This window comes from Limulus polyphemus, unplaced genomic scaffold (genome assembly GCF_000517525.1).
Source record: "Limulus polyphemus unplaced genomic scaffold, Limulus_polyphemus-2.1.2 Scaffold1943, whole genome shotgun sequence".
Classification (NCBI taxonomy): domain Eukaryota; kingdom Metazoa; phylum Arthropoda; class Merostomata; order Xiphosura; family Limulidae; genus Limulus; species Limulus polyphemus.
Genome location: NW_013667553.1, coordinates 79337 through 95171, shown reverse-complemented (window position 1 = coordinate 95171; position 15835 = coordinate 79337). Strand labels below are relative to the sequence as shown.

At 34.1% G+C, this 15835-nt stretch overlaps 1 protein-coding gene across 1 annotated transcript in view; it reads right to left on the bottom strand.

Moving 5' to 3' along the window:
* Nucleotides 1-15835, bottom strand: part of LOC106465436 (neuron navigator 3-like) — a 140296-nt gene that overhangs the window by 47264 nt on the left and 77197 nt on the right. The window contains exons 9-10 of the mRNA XM_022393335.1: nucleotides 14780-14832; nucleotides 13320-13418 (exon numbers count right to left, since the gene is read on the bottom strand). Of these exons, the coding sequence (XP_022249043.1) occupies nucleotides 13320-13418; nucleotides 14780-14832 (152 nt within the window). The remainder of the gene's footprint in view (nucleotides 1-13319; nucleotides 13419-14779; nucleotides 14833-15835) is intronic.

Below are 15835 nucleotides of genomic sequence, written 5' to 3'. Positions count from 1 at the left end.
GGGGGGTAGATATGACAGATGACCAAAACTATAAAGTGTCATGAAAAATGACTGAAATGTTCTCGAAAAGTCTTGGAACATTATATATAGAGGGTGGGAAACCTGAACTGAAGCAGCTTTGTCGCTTGGATATGTCATGTTATGATAAGAGTTTAAATTCAGAAATGTTAAGGTGTAAACCCTAAACTAGCGAAGTGAGAAAACATTTTAAGCCTGTTTTTTTGGTTATGTGATGAAACATTATGTTTGCACATGCGTGACGTTTCAAAACATGCAATAGACCTTAATAAATAAGCAGGTTAATTGGCTGAAAGAAGCTCGTTAAAAAAAAAAAAAATCAAAACAGAAATGGCCGTGGATGGCCTGATGCTTAGTGTGCCCGGGCTGTTAAACTTATTTTAGAGTTCATGGTTCGGACCCGTTGTAACGAAAAAACAAAAACAAACTCGTTCCACCCTTTAGGATCGTGGGTGCGTAATAAAAGTGACGGTCAAATCTCACTATATGGTCAAACTAGAGTAACCCAATTGTTGGTGGTAGGTGTTACTGACCAGTCTATTAGTTCGATATTAAGGACAACTATATGTAGATGGCCCTTGAGTATCTTTGCACGAATTTCTGAAAAAATAAACAAATCAACACTTGGAGCACGTTGGCCTCGTTGTGCATTTTTGGACCAGCCACTGGGCCACGCTTCCCCCCCTTTTCAAAGATTATTTAGATATTCTGTTGGTTTAGCGATAGCTAGTTCGTATCGTGTTGTTGTTTTTCTAACATACAGTGAAATCAAGGATATTTATTACTCAAACAAAACTGGTTGTTCATACTACACGTTGTATATTAACATAAAACGATGCAGACCATACCTGTGTGAAACTTGTACAAACTGGTTGTTCATACTACACGTTGTATATTAGAAATCAAGGATATTTATTACTCAAACAAAACTGGTTGTTCATACTACACATTGTATATTAACATAAAACGATGCAGACCATACCTGTGTGAAACTTGTACAAAACTGGTTGTTCATACTACACGTTGTATATTAATGTAAAGCGTTGCAGTCCATACCTGTGTGAAATTTATAGTTTCAAATAAAAAGGTTACATGTAGTATGATTGTAGGGAAATAACTTTTTTGTTACGTCTAAGAAGGTTTCTATGTTTTACAAACAGTATGTCTCAATTTTTAGGTTATATAATTTGCTAAAAAATTAAAAAGATGCCCCCCTTGGTGGCTCAAGGGTAAGTCTGAGGGCTTATAACGCTAAAAATGGACACAGCTCAAATAGTCCATTGTGTAGCTCTGTGCTTAATAAAAAAAATAATTAAATATAGCTGTTCTGTCAGAGACAAGCTCAGATTAATTTTTAAAAATTTTGTGGTTCAGACTCGTACATTACCTTCGTTTTTTGGCTCCGAACTACATTTTCCCATCCACGTGGAACACAAAGGAAATTACAAAGTCGTTGGTGAAAAAAAAAACCGCCAGAATTCAAGCCGAATAGAACTTCGATAACAATTTCAACGCGTCAGAAGCAGATTTGACGTTGAAGTGAAACGAAACTCAACTATTAATGTGATTTCAGCGTATCGAATAACAACAACAAAATGGCATTGAAAAAAAACACAAAAACAATCGCCTTTCTTTTCTTCTCTCTCTCTCTCTCTCTCTCTATATATATATATATATACAAAATATGTTTGCACGTCTTTTGTACGTACTCTAATACACATAGGCTCTCATACCTCGGACTTATTGTTTCTAACGTTAAACTTACAAAAACTGTAACATTACCATCGATACTATTCTGAGCCATATATTTTGATGGAAATAGAACATTTTTTTGAAGTTCAAATGGAATGGAAAGTGATAATAATAAAAAAAAGGTCAGAAGCTGGTTATATCTCTATGTGATTATGAAGACAGCTTTACCGACGAGAGCAAAAATAGTTATATACTGTATAGCTACTGGTAACAAGAAGTGTAATAGTTTGTTTTTATTATAGGGAGCCTATAATCATCATGCTAGCTGAATAGAATCAAAATGCCGACAATAAATGTAACTGCTTATGAGCTATGCGTAAGTGTAATTATACAGTTCAAGGTTTTTTGGCCGCCATGTTGGGTGACTCACAACGCCGTATAAAAAGAGAGGAAACTGGACGTCAAGGACAGACAAAGTGATCACTCATCTGCTCATACGTTTACAGAGAAAAAAAGAAAAAAAAGAAGACAATGTGACAGATATCAATACACAATATGCAATGTAGTTGTTTAGATATTGGGATCCAAAATGTATGTCTACGTTAACATATATCTACTATGAATGGAATAGTTCTTAAGCCGATCATTTCGGGCCTTCGTGAGACAAACTTGTCTTACCAAGATAATCACGTTACACAGATGTATTGATCTACGTAAAGGTACTGCAACAATAAAGTGAAATACAATACTCACTATTCAGAGTGAATCACAAGAAACGTTCACAATCACTCCGGCAGAGGAGCTGGGTGTAGTCTTGTAGTTGTTCTCAAACGTTTTATTTAGAAAGCGACCTCACCTCCTTTTGTCTGTTGTACTCGACAACCCCCCCTCTCCCCCACATACACACACACAAATGTACATACACTGGTAAAAAAATAAAATCAATAAGCCACTATCACTAAGTTCTAGTGCACAGGTTTATACTGGTATGCATGTAAGTGTATATAATAAAGTTTAGGCTGGATAATGCTTATCTATTATTGAAGATGCGTATGGTAATTTTTTTTTCTCGTGAATCTTTTCATGCTCCTCCAGAATATATTTCGCCCCCTCCCCCACCCAGTTTAAGAACTACAATTTAATAGTTAATGTGGTCACATTTTAAATTCCAGAATTCGTTACTCGTGATTTATTGCCGCAAAACAACAAACTTTTGGGCCGTGGGGGCGCTATAAGATGATGGTTAAATTATACTATTCCATTAGACAAGTGTAGCTCAAAAGTTGGCGGTGAGTGCTGTTGACTCACTGCCTTCTTTCATAATCTATTACTTGAAAATTAGGGAAGCATTCCCAGAAATACCCCGTGTAGCTTTCGCGAAAATTCTGAAACAAACGCTTCATAGGAACGTTGTTGTCTGAGAGCAGCCATCAAATGTCAGGCTTATGCGTTAAACAACATAAACGTTTAGGAGGAACTATACAAGGAGATACTGTTATACTTTTAACATCATGGTAAAAACATTAGTAACTTATTTGATAATTCCAAACATAAAGCGGTTGTACTCTGGTGATTAAAGCTATTCACAGTGCTCAATAACAAACGGCTGCATACTCATTTTTTCATTTAAATGAGAACAAAACATTTTTCCGCGGGCTTTATTCCACGAAATATTTAGGTGAATATTTATCGGGCATAACTCTTGTTTGTACTTTGTACAAATCGTTTGGTATAGGACTTCAAGTTATTCCCTTTTTTTTTTCCTCTTCAAATAGAATAAACTCTGAGGCGGTTTTTCTACAACCAAAGGTAAAATAAAAAAAAGGACACTTTTCTTCTTACAAATAGATCAAATTGGACTAACATTCTTTGCGGGCATTGCCGGACGCAGTAAGCGAAAATATCTTTTTTGTATATTTAATTACACTGTAGGTAAAAACACTACCGCTATTACAATCTAAGGCAGTGCTTCTCAACTGGGTGAATGGTTCACCCAGGGGTTAATGAGATCAGAATTAGGGTGAATGAGTATTAACAATTATACAACAAATTCAAGAGCAAAAAATAAAGTCAGTTATTATTATTTATTCTAGTTGTAGTTTGATGTATATTTCAGTCATAATATAGAATTTTAAATGAATACTTTTTTTTTGTCCTTTTTCGAACTGGGATGGGTGAGCTGTTACGAAAAACTTATATGGATGAATGATATTGGAAATGGTTGAGAAGCACTAGACTAAAGTAGCAGAAAGTATATAAAACCAGAAAGTTTCTGTATAAGTCTTCTTGGTATAAACTTATATAATGAGGTCGACCTTTTCATGCCGTATGTTTTTAGGTACTGCAGGAATATTACTGATGGAGGTACAAGGTTTTTAACATTGAGTTTTTATATTATATTTCCATAATGTTACAAGAATGATTTATGCGCCAAGTGTGTTGAATCAATCCTAATCTATTTATGCATACTCTCCAGTGATCGGGTACAACTCTAACTTATGAACCAAATGACAAATGGATATATACATAATAAAATAATAATAAAAAGGTCCTGAAAAACTAAAATGACAATAAAAATGATACAGTTTATTCCCAAAATAATTTTTATATCGGTTAATAAAAAATTTTCCCACTTTGTGTCCATTTTTATCGGTGCCATTATTAGCGGACACCGACCCTAAACCTCCACTTACCACCCAACAAGCGTAGTTACGGGTGAATGGAAAATATAAATATGACTGCAAAAATAGAGTACAAGAACAATGAAGACATGCATACCGACTAAGCCTTAAGAGCATATTAGTTTTCAAAATATGTGGAATGACACGAAATTAACATTATTTATTACCAACAACCATGAACAGATATAACTGATTATAGTTTTAGGACAGAAATAACAAAAGAAAAACTAAAAATAAGGAGTCCCCCTACCGTTTTAAACGTACACTTGGCAAAATAAAAAGTAATAAAAAATAATGAAAGAAATTACAGGGCTTAAGCGTATTTTCGTAGTTCAACAATAGTCATAATTTGACAAACTCGCATGTGACATACGCAATTTGCAATTTTGCTTATGGGTTACCATTCTGAGCCATAAATCATAATTTATAATGCTGTAAGTCTATGCTGTGTGGTATATAAACATTGACGTAACATATTTTATATAACTTGCTTAAATGAGTTCATTAACTATAAACTCGTATGAAAATGCGCGTAAAGATACACTTAATAAAGAGGAACTTCGTTTTCTACTCACAATTCTCCTACTTTACGTGAGTTTTTTTAATAACACTGCAAGTTATAACCAAGTTAGAACGAGCATTTAACAAGCGTCAGCGAGGAACGCCACACCGTCTAACAAAAACGCAAAGCGGTGATACGTAAACAAGAAAATAAAGATCTGAATAACTGTGAAACCTAATATGTGCCCTAGCGGCGTTCTTAACTTCTTTCTTATTTAAAGTATCCCGTTTCTCTCAACACTAAAACTGCAACTTTCAATGGCGAGAAAGAAATGTGAGGCCTAGTCTGTTCTCGGATTCGCCATAGTTAGGCAAGTGTTTGGTAATTCCAACACACAAACAGCAACCCCAGACAACAGCAAATACAAGAACTAGCTAGACAAGGCCTTTTGTTGTGGGAACTAGCAAATTCAAAAATACACAGGACCACACAATACTTTATCGTTAAAATTTGCGATTTAATTTGAGAGAAACAAAATCCCTTATATCAAAGAATTCGTCTGCTGAAGGATTGAGGAAAAATATTAGTGGCATTAATGACTACCCATTCTTTAAAACATCTATATATGAATAAGTTTACTCGTGGCGAGATCAAAATAACTCGCAAAGACGAAGTATTGTTTTTTCTTATTTACCCTTAAAGAAATAGGTATACTCTTGAAAAGTTTTTCACAACCTCACTGCACATTTCTGGGTAGTTTTTTTTAAGAATCTTCACATTAGCAGTATTTGCTGTTACACGATTACCAAAATGTTCTCAGATAGGTTTTTTAAGCACCCTTACATTAGCAGTATTTGATGTTACACGATTACCAAAATGTTTTCAGATAGGTTTTTTTTAAGCACCCTTACATTAGCAGTATTTGATGTTACACTATTACACGTTAATTTATATTAGTTTTTTGTTACTATAATGAGTGCGTCACTACATTTTCACGGTGATATAACTACTCTTTTGAATTCTTGCCAGATAAATTATCAATTACACAAGTGCATTGGAGGGGGGGGGGGGTTTCGCACGAGAAGAAAGAAAGGTAAAGAACTTGGCAATGCCAGTAATTAATGATCACTTAACACTATTAATTGGGAGCAATATTGTTGATTCACCAGTAATGACTGCTTCTTGTATTTGAAAAATTACTTTTCTGAAAGTTGGATGTCAAGCAATTTATTAAATACTATTAGAGCAGTTGTCCAGACTCAAGTTAGGGGGGGGGAAATCTAGTCGTACACTCGTACTTAAGAGTAAAGACACCACGTGAACAAGTAGAGTTTGGTTTAAACTCGCCGTTTGGACGAACAGAAACCCAGAGTTCAAATATTTGTCTTTCAGATTTTAACAAGGCCGGTCAGCATTCAATTAATTGTTCACGTAGTCTGTAAACAAAATGACATCTGACATACCCGGCCCTTCTGTATTTATAAAAGTCTTCACATATCACAAACAATCTTAAAACTCGCACTAAGCTGAAGCTGTAAAGAGGAAATTACCCTAACCCCCGTCCTCTCTAGCTTCAAAGTACGATACAGAAAAGAGAAGACAGCCTCTGTGTGCGTGCGTGCAGCAAAAGGAATTCTCACGACCGTCAGTCACACTCAAATGTAGAAGCTACGTACATTCCAGTAAAACAAGAATTTTTGGAACCAACCCTGGGTAAATGATAAGAGAGCAAGACAACAGACCAAATATGAACTGGTCACCAATTCTATTGAGCTCAAAACAAAACGCGCTAACAAAAACAGTTTTTGAAATTAAAAACTTTGTTTACAAATTAATGCGAAGAGTGAAGTTTCTTTTTGGAGAAGTAAATATTACTAGCACTAGTCAAGTTTTATCACCTGAAGTTAGTTTACCATATTAGTATCCGGAAAAATACATTTTTGTCTCATAATTTAATAGCGAGAAAAAAACAAAAAAAACATCGTGACATGCGGATTTTAAAGTTGTTAAATGATTAAGGAAAAAAATAAAAAAACAGAACGGCACCTAGCCAAAACAGTCAACATTAATAACGGTAAGTAAACAAAGCCGTTGACAAAAAAGATTTACACTTTGTTGTAAGATTTTGAAATTTGAAAAGGTTAGTTTGAAAGAAAAACAAAAGGGAATCCTCAATAGCCATGGATGTTATGAGATCTCAAATCGGCCATGAGATGGAGTTATGAGCTAAAAGTTGAAATAATTGAAAAAACAACAACAAAACTCACTGCCATTCTATGAGCCGCTTTGCCGCGGCTAAAAACTTGGATATTTGTTTGTTTAAGCCCAAGGGTACACAATGGGCTGTTGTGCTGTGTTTGTCACAGGATTCGAACTTCTAATTTAAACATAATAAGCAAACAAGTTTACCGCTGAACCAGCAAGGGACACTTGGGAACGAAGATCACAGTTCTCAAGAAATACAGTAAATAATTCCAAGTACTGAATGTGAAAGCTTCAGTAAATCTTATTCGCACATATTCCACCAGGTGGCAGTATCTGTTAATTATTTACAAATTTTGAAATGGTAGTCAATTCAGTTTATACTATGTGAAGCCGGTGCTAAACAAAAGCGATGTTTAATGTCGCGCGCATAGAACGAGTACCTTTGCCTATCTCCTGTATTCAGTATATCTGCATGGCGAATGAAGCACACACACGCCGCCCCATCATACCCATAAAGCCAACGAAATATATACCGCTCGACGCGCTGGTACTTTGCAAGTCTATTCTTTATTTAGTAATATTTAAGCCTACAAGATTACGCAATAATCCAGAAGCGCTGTAAATCTTAATAGAAGGGAAAGGGAATTTCAGAAAAAACAATTCAATATTGGAAAATACTACAGCGTTCTAATGATCAATGGAAATAAAAACAACAACAACGAAAAAACAGAAATATTTACATATTGTCAAAAACTTTAATTATTCAATTTTCAGTAGTTGTTTTAAAAAAAGAGATCAGGCGTGGCTTAGTGGATAGCGTTCAAATTTGCGGATCCGAAGGTCCATGGTTCGCGATGAACATGTCTCGCACTTTCAGCTATGGTCCGGCATAGCCAGGTGGTTAGGGCGCTTGACTCGCAATCTGAAGGTCGCGGGTTTGAATCCCCGTCCCATCAAAAAAGCTTGCCCTTTCAGCCGCGGGGGCGTTATAATGTGACGGTCAATCCCACTATTCGTTGGTAAAAGAGTAGCCCAAGAGTTGGTGGTGGATGGTGATGACTAGCTGCTTTCCCTCTAGTCTTTCACTGCTAAATTACAGACGGCTAGCGCAGATAGCCCCCGTGTAGCTTTGAGCAAAATTCAAAACCAAACGAAACTTTCAGCTGTATTATAGGAGTGACAATCAATCTTCTGTGGCGGAAGGTAGTGCTGACTGGCTTCCTGCCTTTTAGTAAGTGGTTCAAAGTTAAGGTCGGATATACCTGATCCCTAGGATCTATGACCTGGTCGTTTAGCTGATATGCGGACTTACAACGCTAAAATCCGTAATACGATTCTCCAATTCTGTAGCTCTGCACTACGAAAACAACAACTAATAACAATTAAAAAAAATATCATCAAAAGATCGCTTTTCTCTTTCTCACTTTCATTTAAAAGAAACTTCTTTATATTTGTATTACTATGAAGGATATACTAAACAAAAATAGGTTGATCAAAGGTAAATAATATCGATTTACTGCATGTATATTTTACGACAATGATTACAACGTGACTTTGTTTACAAGAGTCATTCAGAGTATATCAAACCCGATCTCGCCTTGACGATGAAACCACAGCCATCTCTATCGGCTTAGTGATTTATATGATCGCTGTTTTTCACTAACGTGGGTAGGACGTCATGCATCGCCTGTCAGTTTGTTTGTATGTCTCGGTAATAACTTAAAAATGAGCACGTATAGCGTTACCAAACTTGGTAAACTCAACATTATTAGAGCGTTTCAGAAACAAGGATCTTTTGAAGTAAAGAAAAGTAGAAGCTAAATTATATTTTTTGTGTTGAAGTTTTTTTTGTTTTTTTTGTTACAGTTCTAGTGAAGAATGTATTTTACAGGTACAGCCTCTAAGAATGTGCTCTCCAAGTACAGTTCTGGTAAATAATGTGCTTTCCAGCTCTACAGCCCGCTCTTAGAGCGTGCTCTCCAAGTACAATTCTGGTAAATAATGTGCTTTCCAGCTCTACAGCCCGCTCTTAGAGCGTGCTCTCCAAGTACAATTCTGGTAAATAATGTGCTTTCCAGCTCTACAGCCCGCTCTGAGAGCGTGCTCTCCAAAACAGTTCTGGTAAATAATGTGCTTTCCAGCTACAGCCCGCTCTAAGAATGTGCTGTGCAAGTACAGTTCTCGTGAAGAATGTGTTTTACAGGTACAGGTTTGTTGAATTATTTTCTGGCTTTAATTCATTTTTAGAATTTACTATACAACTCTGTTGAAAAAAAAGTGTTCACGAGCTACCATTCTGTTGAAGAAAGTGTTCACGAGCTATCTTTCTGTTAAAAACGAGTTTTCCTGTTACCACAGTAACCATTACAATGCTGTTTTCAGTCTTATAAAAAAAAACTAAGCTTTTTCTTTTAAAACATTAAATTTCGTAAGATGACAAATTTTCTAGCTTTAGATAAGCTACACCATAAGAAAGCATTATGTACGTCTTGAACATTTACAATGAATCTTGTCCTTGTGGAGATTACATATTACCTTATAACATACTCTTCCATAAATCAAGTTTCTAGACGGCTGTTGCGCAGACAGTCGAAGCGATGACAGTGTCATCTCCGGGTAGTATTTGAGGAAAGTAAAGGAAATGTCGTGGCTTCTACATATTACCAAGCAGAATGACAGAAGAAAAAAAATCACTATATGACAACAGCTCATCGTTAAAGTAGAGGTTCCTAACGCTAAAATTTTGGTTCGATTCCTACGATGAGCACTCCGCATGTGGCCTATTGTGCAGCTTTGCGGTTAGGAAAAAAACAAACAGACTATTTAATCACTAACGTAATTAAAACCTTAGTCAAAAAAGTGTCAAATAGTCATATAGGCAACGTTTATGTATCTAGAAATCAGGTATAATAACGTACGTCCAGTGGGTTAGTCGAGGATATACATCCTATACCAAACTTTAATTTTGAGCGACATGCGTATACCCACCCGATTCATTCAAAATATACGGGAATACGGCTTAGGGAACTCTTCTAATTGTAAGACTGATGGTATATATACACCTTTACTGTTTCATTAAAAAATATACGGGAATACGGCTTAGGGAACTCTTCTAATTGTAAGACTGATGGTATATATATACACACTTACTGTTTCATTAAAAAATATACGGGCATACGGCTTAGGGAACTCTTCTAATTGTAAGACTGATGGTATATATATATATATATATATATATATATACACACACACACACACACACACACACACACTACACTGTTTCATTAAAAAGTATAGAGTTATATATATACACACACACACACACACACACTTACTGTTTCATTAAAAGTATAGAGTTATATATATACACACACACACACACACACACTTACTGTTTCATTAAGAAGTATAAAGTTGCCGACAACTGTATGACCCTAAAATGTGGCCAACTGCACGACCCTTTATTGCGTTTTATTAAGATGTAATAATTATAAAGTATCAAGGACATCAATCACGTAACTTACCACCACCATACGCTTATACTCAATTTTTTTTTCTTTCTAGGTCCGCACCATACGTTTGCTTGTGATTTACTAATATTTGTTATCCTGCGAGTAAAATTGTAAGCATCGCGAATGGATCATGATAGGCGTTCGTCACACAACCTTTCTTAGTTTCATTGGCACACTTTCGTCTCATTAATAACGAGTTTAAATTTTAATATATTATTATTATTGTCAAATATAATATTTTTACACCACGTAGCATATTATTATCAAATATAATATTTTTACACCACGTAGCATATTATTATTGCCAAATATAATATTTTTTATATACCACGTAGCATATTATTATTGCCAAATATAATATTTTTTATATACCACGTAGCATATTATTATTGCCAAATATAATATTTTTTTATACCACGTAGCATATTATTATTGTCAAATATAATATTTTTTATACCACGTAGCATATTATTATTATTGTCAAATATAATATTTTTATACCACGTAGCATATTATTATTATTGTCAAATATAATATTTTTATATCATGTAGCATATTACGATTGGGAATTTTTTAAAGTATGTCCTTCTCATTTCGAGATATATTGACACTTATATCAGAACTAACATCAAGTTTAAAGATGGTAGAAACAAAATACTATTACGACTCAGTCTAGAACATTAGTATTTTTGTGTGATGATTCTAGTTAAGTTTTATTAACATAGAAAATTAAAGCGAGCACCGAGACACATTGTAATTAAATATACGGAGGCCTATTAGGGTTTGTTGAGTTCCCCACTGCTACCACGTGCCCATTATAAACGCACGTTTTAATGATGAACGACCATAATAAACTTGTGTGTCTTTATATGCACTTGAAGTAAAAATAATAAAAAGATTTAAGGCAAAAAATCTAGTGTTTGCTGGCTCCAACTCTAACCCGTCATATCAAGATATAAGAATGTATGCTAATAAGATATGGTAATAATCGAATTTATAATATTATCAAGACTAATAATGTAAAAAAGGCGTTCTTTTACAACAAGAAGGTAGAAGAGTACAAACAACTGATATGAGTTTTAATTTTTATATTTCAAGCAATTTTTCTTACTAATATGAAAGTCGTTAACCTGACGTCACTGTGTGTTGAGACTTGGTTCACACAAATCTAGTTATTTACAAATAATGTATTCTAAGCATTTATGTAACCCTCTCCCGCAATAGAACACACATACACAAAACATAACATTGAAATTGTTAATAATATATTTTACTACCACTAATGTAGTACCCATGATGAATGAGAAGTTGGTGTGTACTAGTTAATTACTTCAGAACATATCCCCCGTTTTATGCTTTCATAAATATAATACAGCATAATTATTAAATTAAATGCGTTCATCAAAAATAAACTTAACTAAAAGAAATTACTGACAGATATTCTTAAGTTCAAAACTACAAAATGGGAAGAGGAACAGCTGCGCCATCTTTTGGGAGAATTACCAACCAAATGTTCAAGATAAAATATACGCAATGACAACTCTAACAAGCATTAAAAAAAATCATCTTTAAAAACTAATTCTTGACAAACATTTAAGTATAAAAACCGTTGTTTATAATAATTTAAAACTTCGTTAGTTGGATATAAAAGTTGGTGACGAAACATCCTATGTCGTTTACCAAACGAATATTGAGATACTACAAAAAATAACATCGACACAACACTACAAGGAATAAACGTAAAACCGAATAATTATCACAACTAAGCTATGATTAATTTTCTAAAATATTACAGTTATTTCTATGATAAATTGCACAGCAAAGAAGTGGTTTACTACTTAATTTTATGTTGTTTTCGATCATTTTCAAACACATTTAAATACATGTTTTACAGTTTCATAAAATATTATTCAATGTAATGAATTTCTATGCCTAAAAGTTTTTAGCACAGTAGCTTTAAATGGTTTTTAACTCATTTTCTCTGGATTCCTTTTAACTATCTGAGTATTATAAACCAAAGACAAAATTATAAAAAAGAATTATGAAAGGAATAGCTGTGTTGAATTCTTACATACCGTTAGGTCAGTTTACATTTCAAAAGGCTTAGCGGTACGTCTTAGAGCTTATAACACTAAACATCGGGTTTCGATACCCGCGATGGGCAGCGCACAGACAGACTATTATGTAGCTTTGTTTTTAACAACAAAACAAACGTTTAAAGAACCTAAATAATTTGTTTCGGATGTTTGCGAAAGGCTCCACATAAGGGCTATTTACTTTGGCTTCTCTAACGGAATAGTAGGATTTGACCGTCACTCTTATAACGCACCAACAATCCCAAAGAACGAAGCGTAATTTCACTGCAACGAGAGAACAATCATATACCTAGAGACTCACAGTTCAACATGCTAAGAACTAGGTCACGCCTAGCCCACTTCAAAAAGAAGGCCTAGTGTTATCATATGGCTATGAAACAAGTTGAGCACAAGGATTTTATTATACATTTTTTTGTGAATTTCAGGGCTGATGATAATATGCGCCAAGCAAAATGAGTTATCAAAACAACAGCGTACTTAACTAGTAGAACTGGAGCAGTAATTTTTCTGATGTGCAGAAATAAATCTCATTTTGATTTAAGTTTTCGAAAAATAAATTATAGAAATATTCACACAAAAATGATAAATAGTAAAAACAACTTTTGAAACTTACATTGGTTGTCAGTTGAGAAGTTAAAGTTGCGACCTTTTCGTTAGCTTGCTCCAACTCTCTTCTCAACTTTCTGATCTCGTGGGCGTGTTTCTCGTCAGTCTAAATCGAATAGTTCCACGAAAGAAGAAAATTTAAATTAATCTACACTTCCGTTGTTGTACGTTTTTTTTTATGCACCTTGTATGACATTACGATAAACTACTGTATTTTGTTACAGTTTAATATCAATGAACTCTTGTTCGAAACTTCCGCTAATTTTAGAGTAAAAACAGTGATATGCATTCTGCTTGTACGTTTTAGTGTCACTAAATCTGAAGACCACAAAATGTGTTAAGTCTTTACGCAAAACTAATGCTGAGATACGCGAGGATCGAGTATTATTGGCCATCTGCAAACCGGTTTAATTGATTTCATTAACTCTGAAGTAAGATTCTGTTTGCAAACACGTTATGTTGAGAGATACGATATCAATCCATAGCTGCTTTAACGGAAAAAAAAGAAGCCAAAATTCTGCTTTAGCTCAAACAGTAGGTGATATTTCATAAACACAGCAAAATAAAGTAACTTGGCATTACTTTCATTGGGAGGCAGCTGTGACACCAGACCACTCTCTCGTTCTGAGCTGAGCTATGCAAAATGAGATCTTGGAACGAGAGGGTATTTTAAAAAAAAAATTAATCTATGCTCTCTCATTCACCGCTAGAGTTAGAATTAGTAAAATTTGCGAAAGATAAAAGTAAGAATCCACTGGCCATGGTTGCTAGGTGCTCGCGTTGCAAACGCTCAGTTCAGCGTTCGCTACTGAACTTGTGCTTACCTACTTTTAGCGAGGAAATACAAGTTATTTTGAAAGCCATTTTAAAACAGATTTTACACTTTTGACAAACAAACTTTGCAAAAGTGTGTATATTGAACTAACTTTCCTTTTCACCTTCTCACAAACTAAGTAAGCAGAAAAAGACTACGGTACTTTTATGTTTATCTCTTTTTTTTTTAGCTAAAAATTTACCACTTTATTTCATTTTCACTATAGAACAATATAACGTTTAGATTATTACAGGTTTTATTTATTTCAATTATAAAGCTATAGAGTAATGTTATCCACGATTTTATACACAGCAGATTCAAGTGTATTGAATGAAGTGAACTTTTAATAAGTTTTACAGAACATTGTTGCGCTTACCGTTAAACAAAATGACGATACATTATTACGTTTTATTTATTTCAATTATAAAGCTACACATGTAATGTCATCCACGATTTTATACATAGCAGATTCAAGTGTATTGAATGAAGTGAACTTTTAATAAGTTTTACAGAACATTGTTGCGCTTACCGTTAAACAAAATGACGATACATTATTACGTTTTATTTATTTCAATTATAAAGCTACACATGAATCTGCTGTGTATAAAATCGTGGATGACATTACAAGTTTTACAGCACATTGTTGCGCTTACCGTTAAATACAATGACGATGCCGTTGAAACAAGCGAAAGAGACGACCCATGCACTAAAAAGGAATAAGAAAAATGATCATTTATTTGATTAGAATACTAGTAACGTTTTATTTAGCAACGATCAATATACACTCTAAAAAAAGACGATGTGAATTCAGGCCCTTTATCAGAAAAAGTGATTTCATACCCACAAGAGAATTATGAAATATTAAGTGATAATATTTTTAATAAGTCATACTTTATACAAGTAAGCTTTTGTTGCTTGCTGAGTGCTACACAATGGATTATCTGTATTCTGTCCATTGTGATAAACTGAATATCGGATTTTATTGTTGTAACTTCGTAAATTTACCGCTGACTCGCAATGTACGCTTAATTATAAATGTATACATTTTTAACGATTACCGACTTCTGAAAAAAATATGTTTATAAAATTTTATAGTAATAAAAACGAATATCTTAAGGAAACTGTAGAGTTGTCTTTTAAATTTTATTTTCACATGCAACATATTTGACTTTCCATTCTGTTTGCTCCAAGCTAACTCAGCGGTAAGTCTCATGGCTTATAACACTAAAATTCGGGTTTCGATTACCACGGTGGGCAGAGTGCAGATAACCCCTTGTGCACGAAAAAAATTAGCCTGTTGTGTAGCTCTGCGCTTAACAACAAACAAACAAAAAAAAACAACAACAAACATTCTGTTTATAAATCCACACCATTAATGTTGTGAATTCTCATCTTGTTAACAACAGAAGTTGTGTTTGTTCGAATTACACCCTAAACAGATCTTATCTTTTTATTATTATAGTATGTATATATATTAGCAATTCCAAAAATGAAAAAAAAATGTATTAAATAACCCAATATCATCATAACTACGTGTGAAATACTTAAAACGTAGATCTAATAATCAGCGCATCAATCGGTATTTTCGTAATAAATAACCCAATATCATCATAACTACGTGTGAAATACTTAAAACGTAGATCTAATAATCAGCGCATCAATCGGTATTTTCGTAATAAATAACCCAATATCATCATAACTACGTGTGA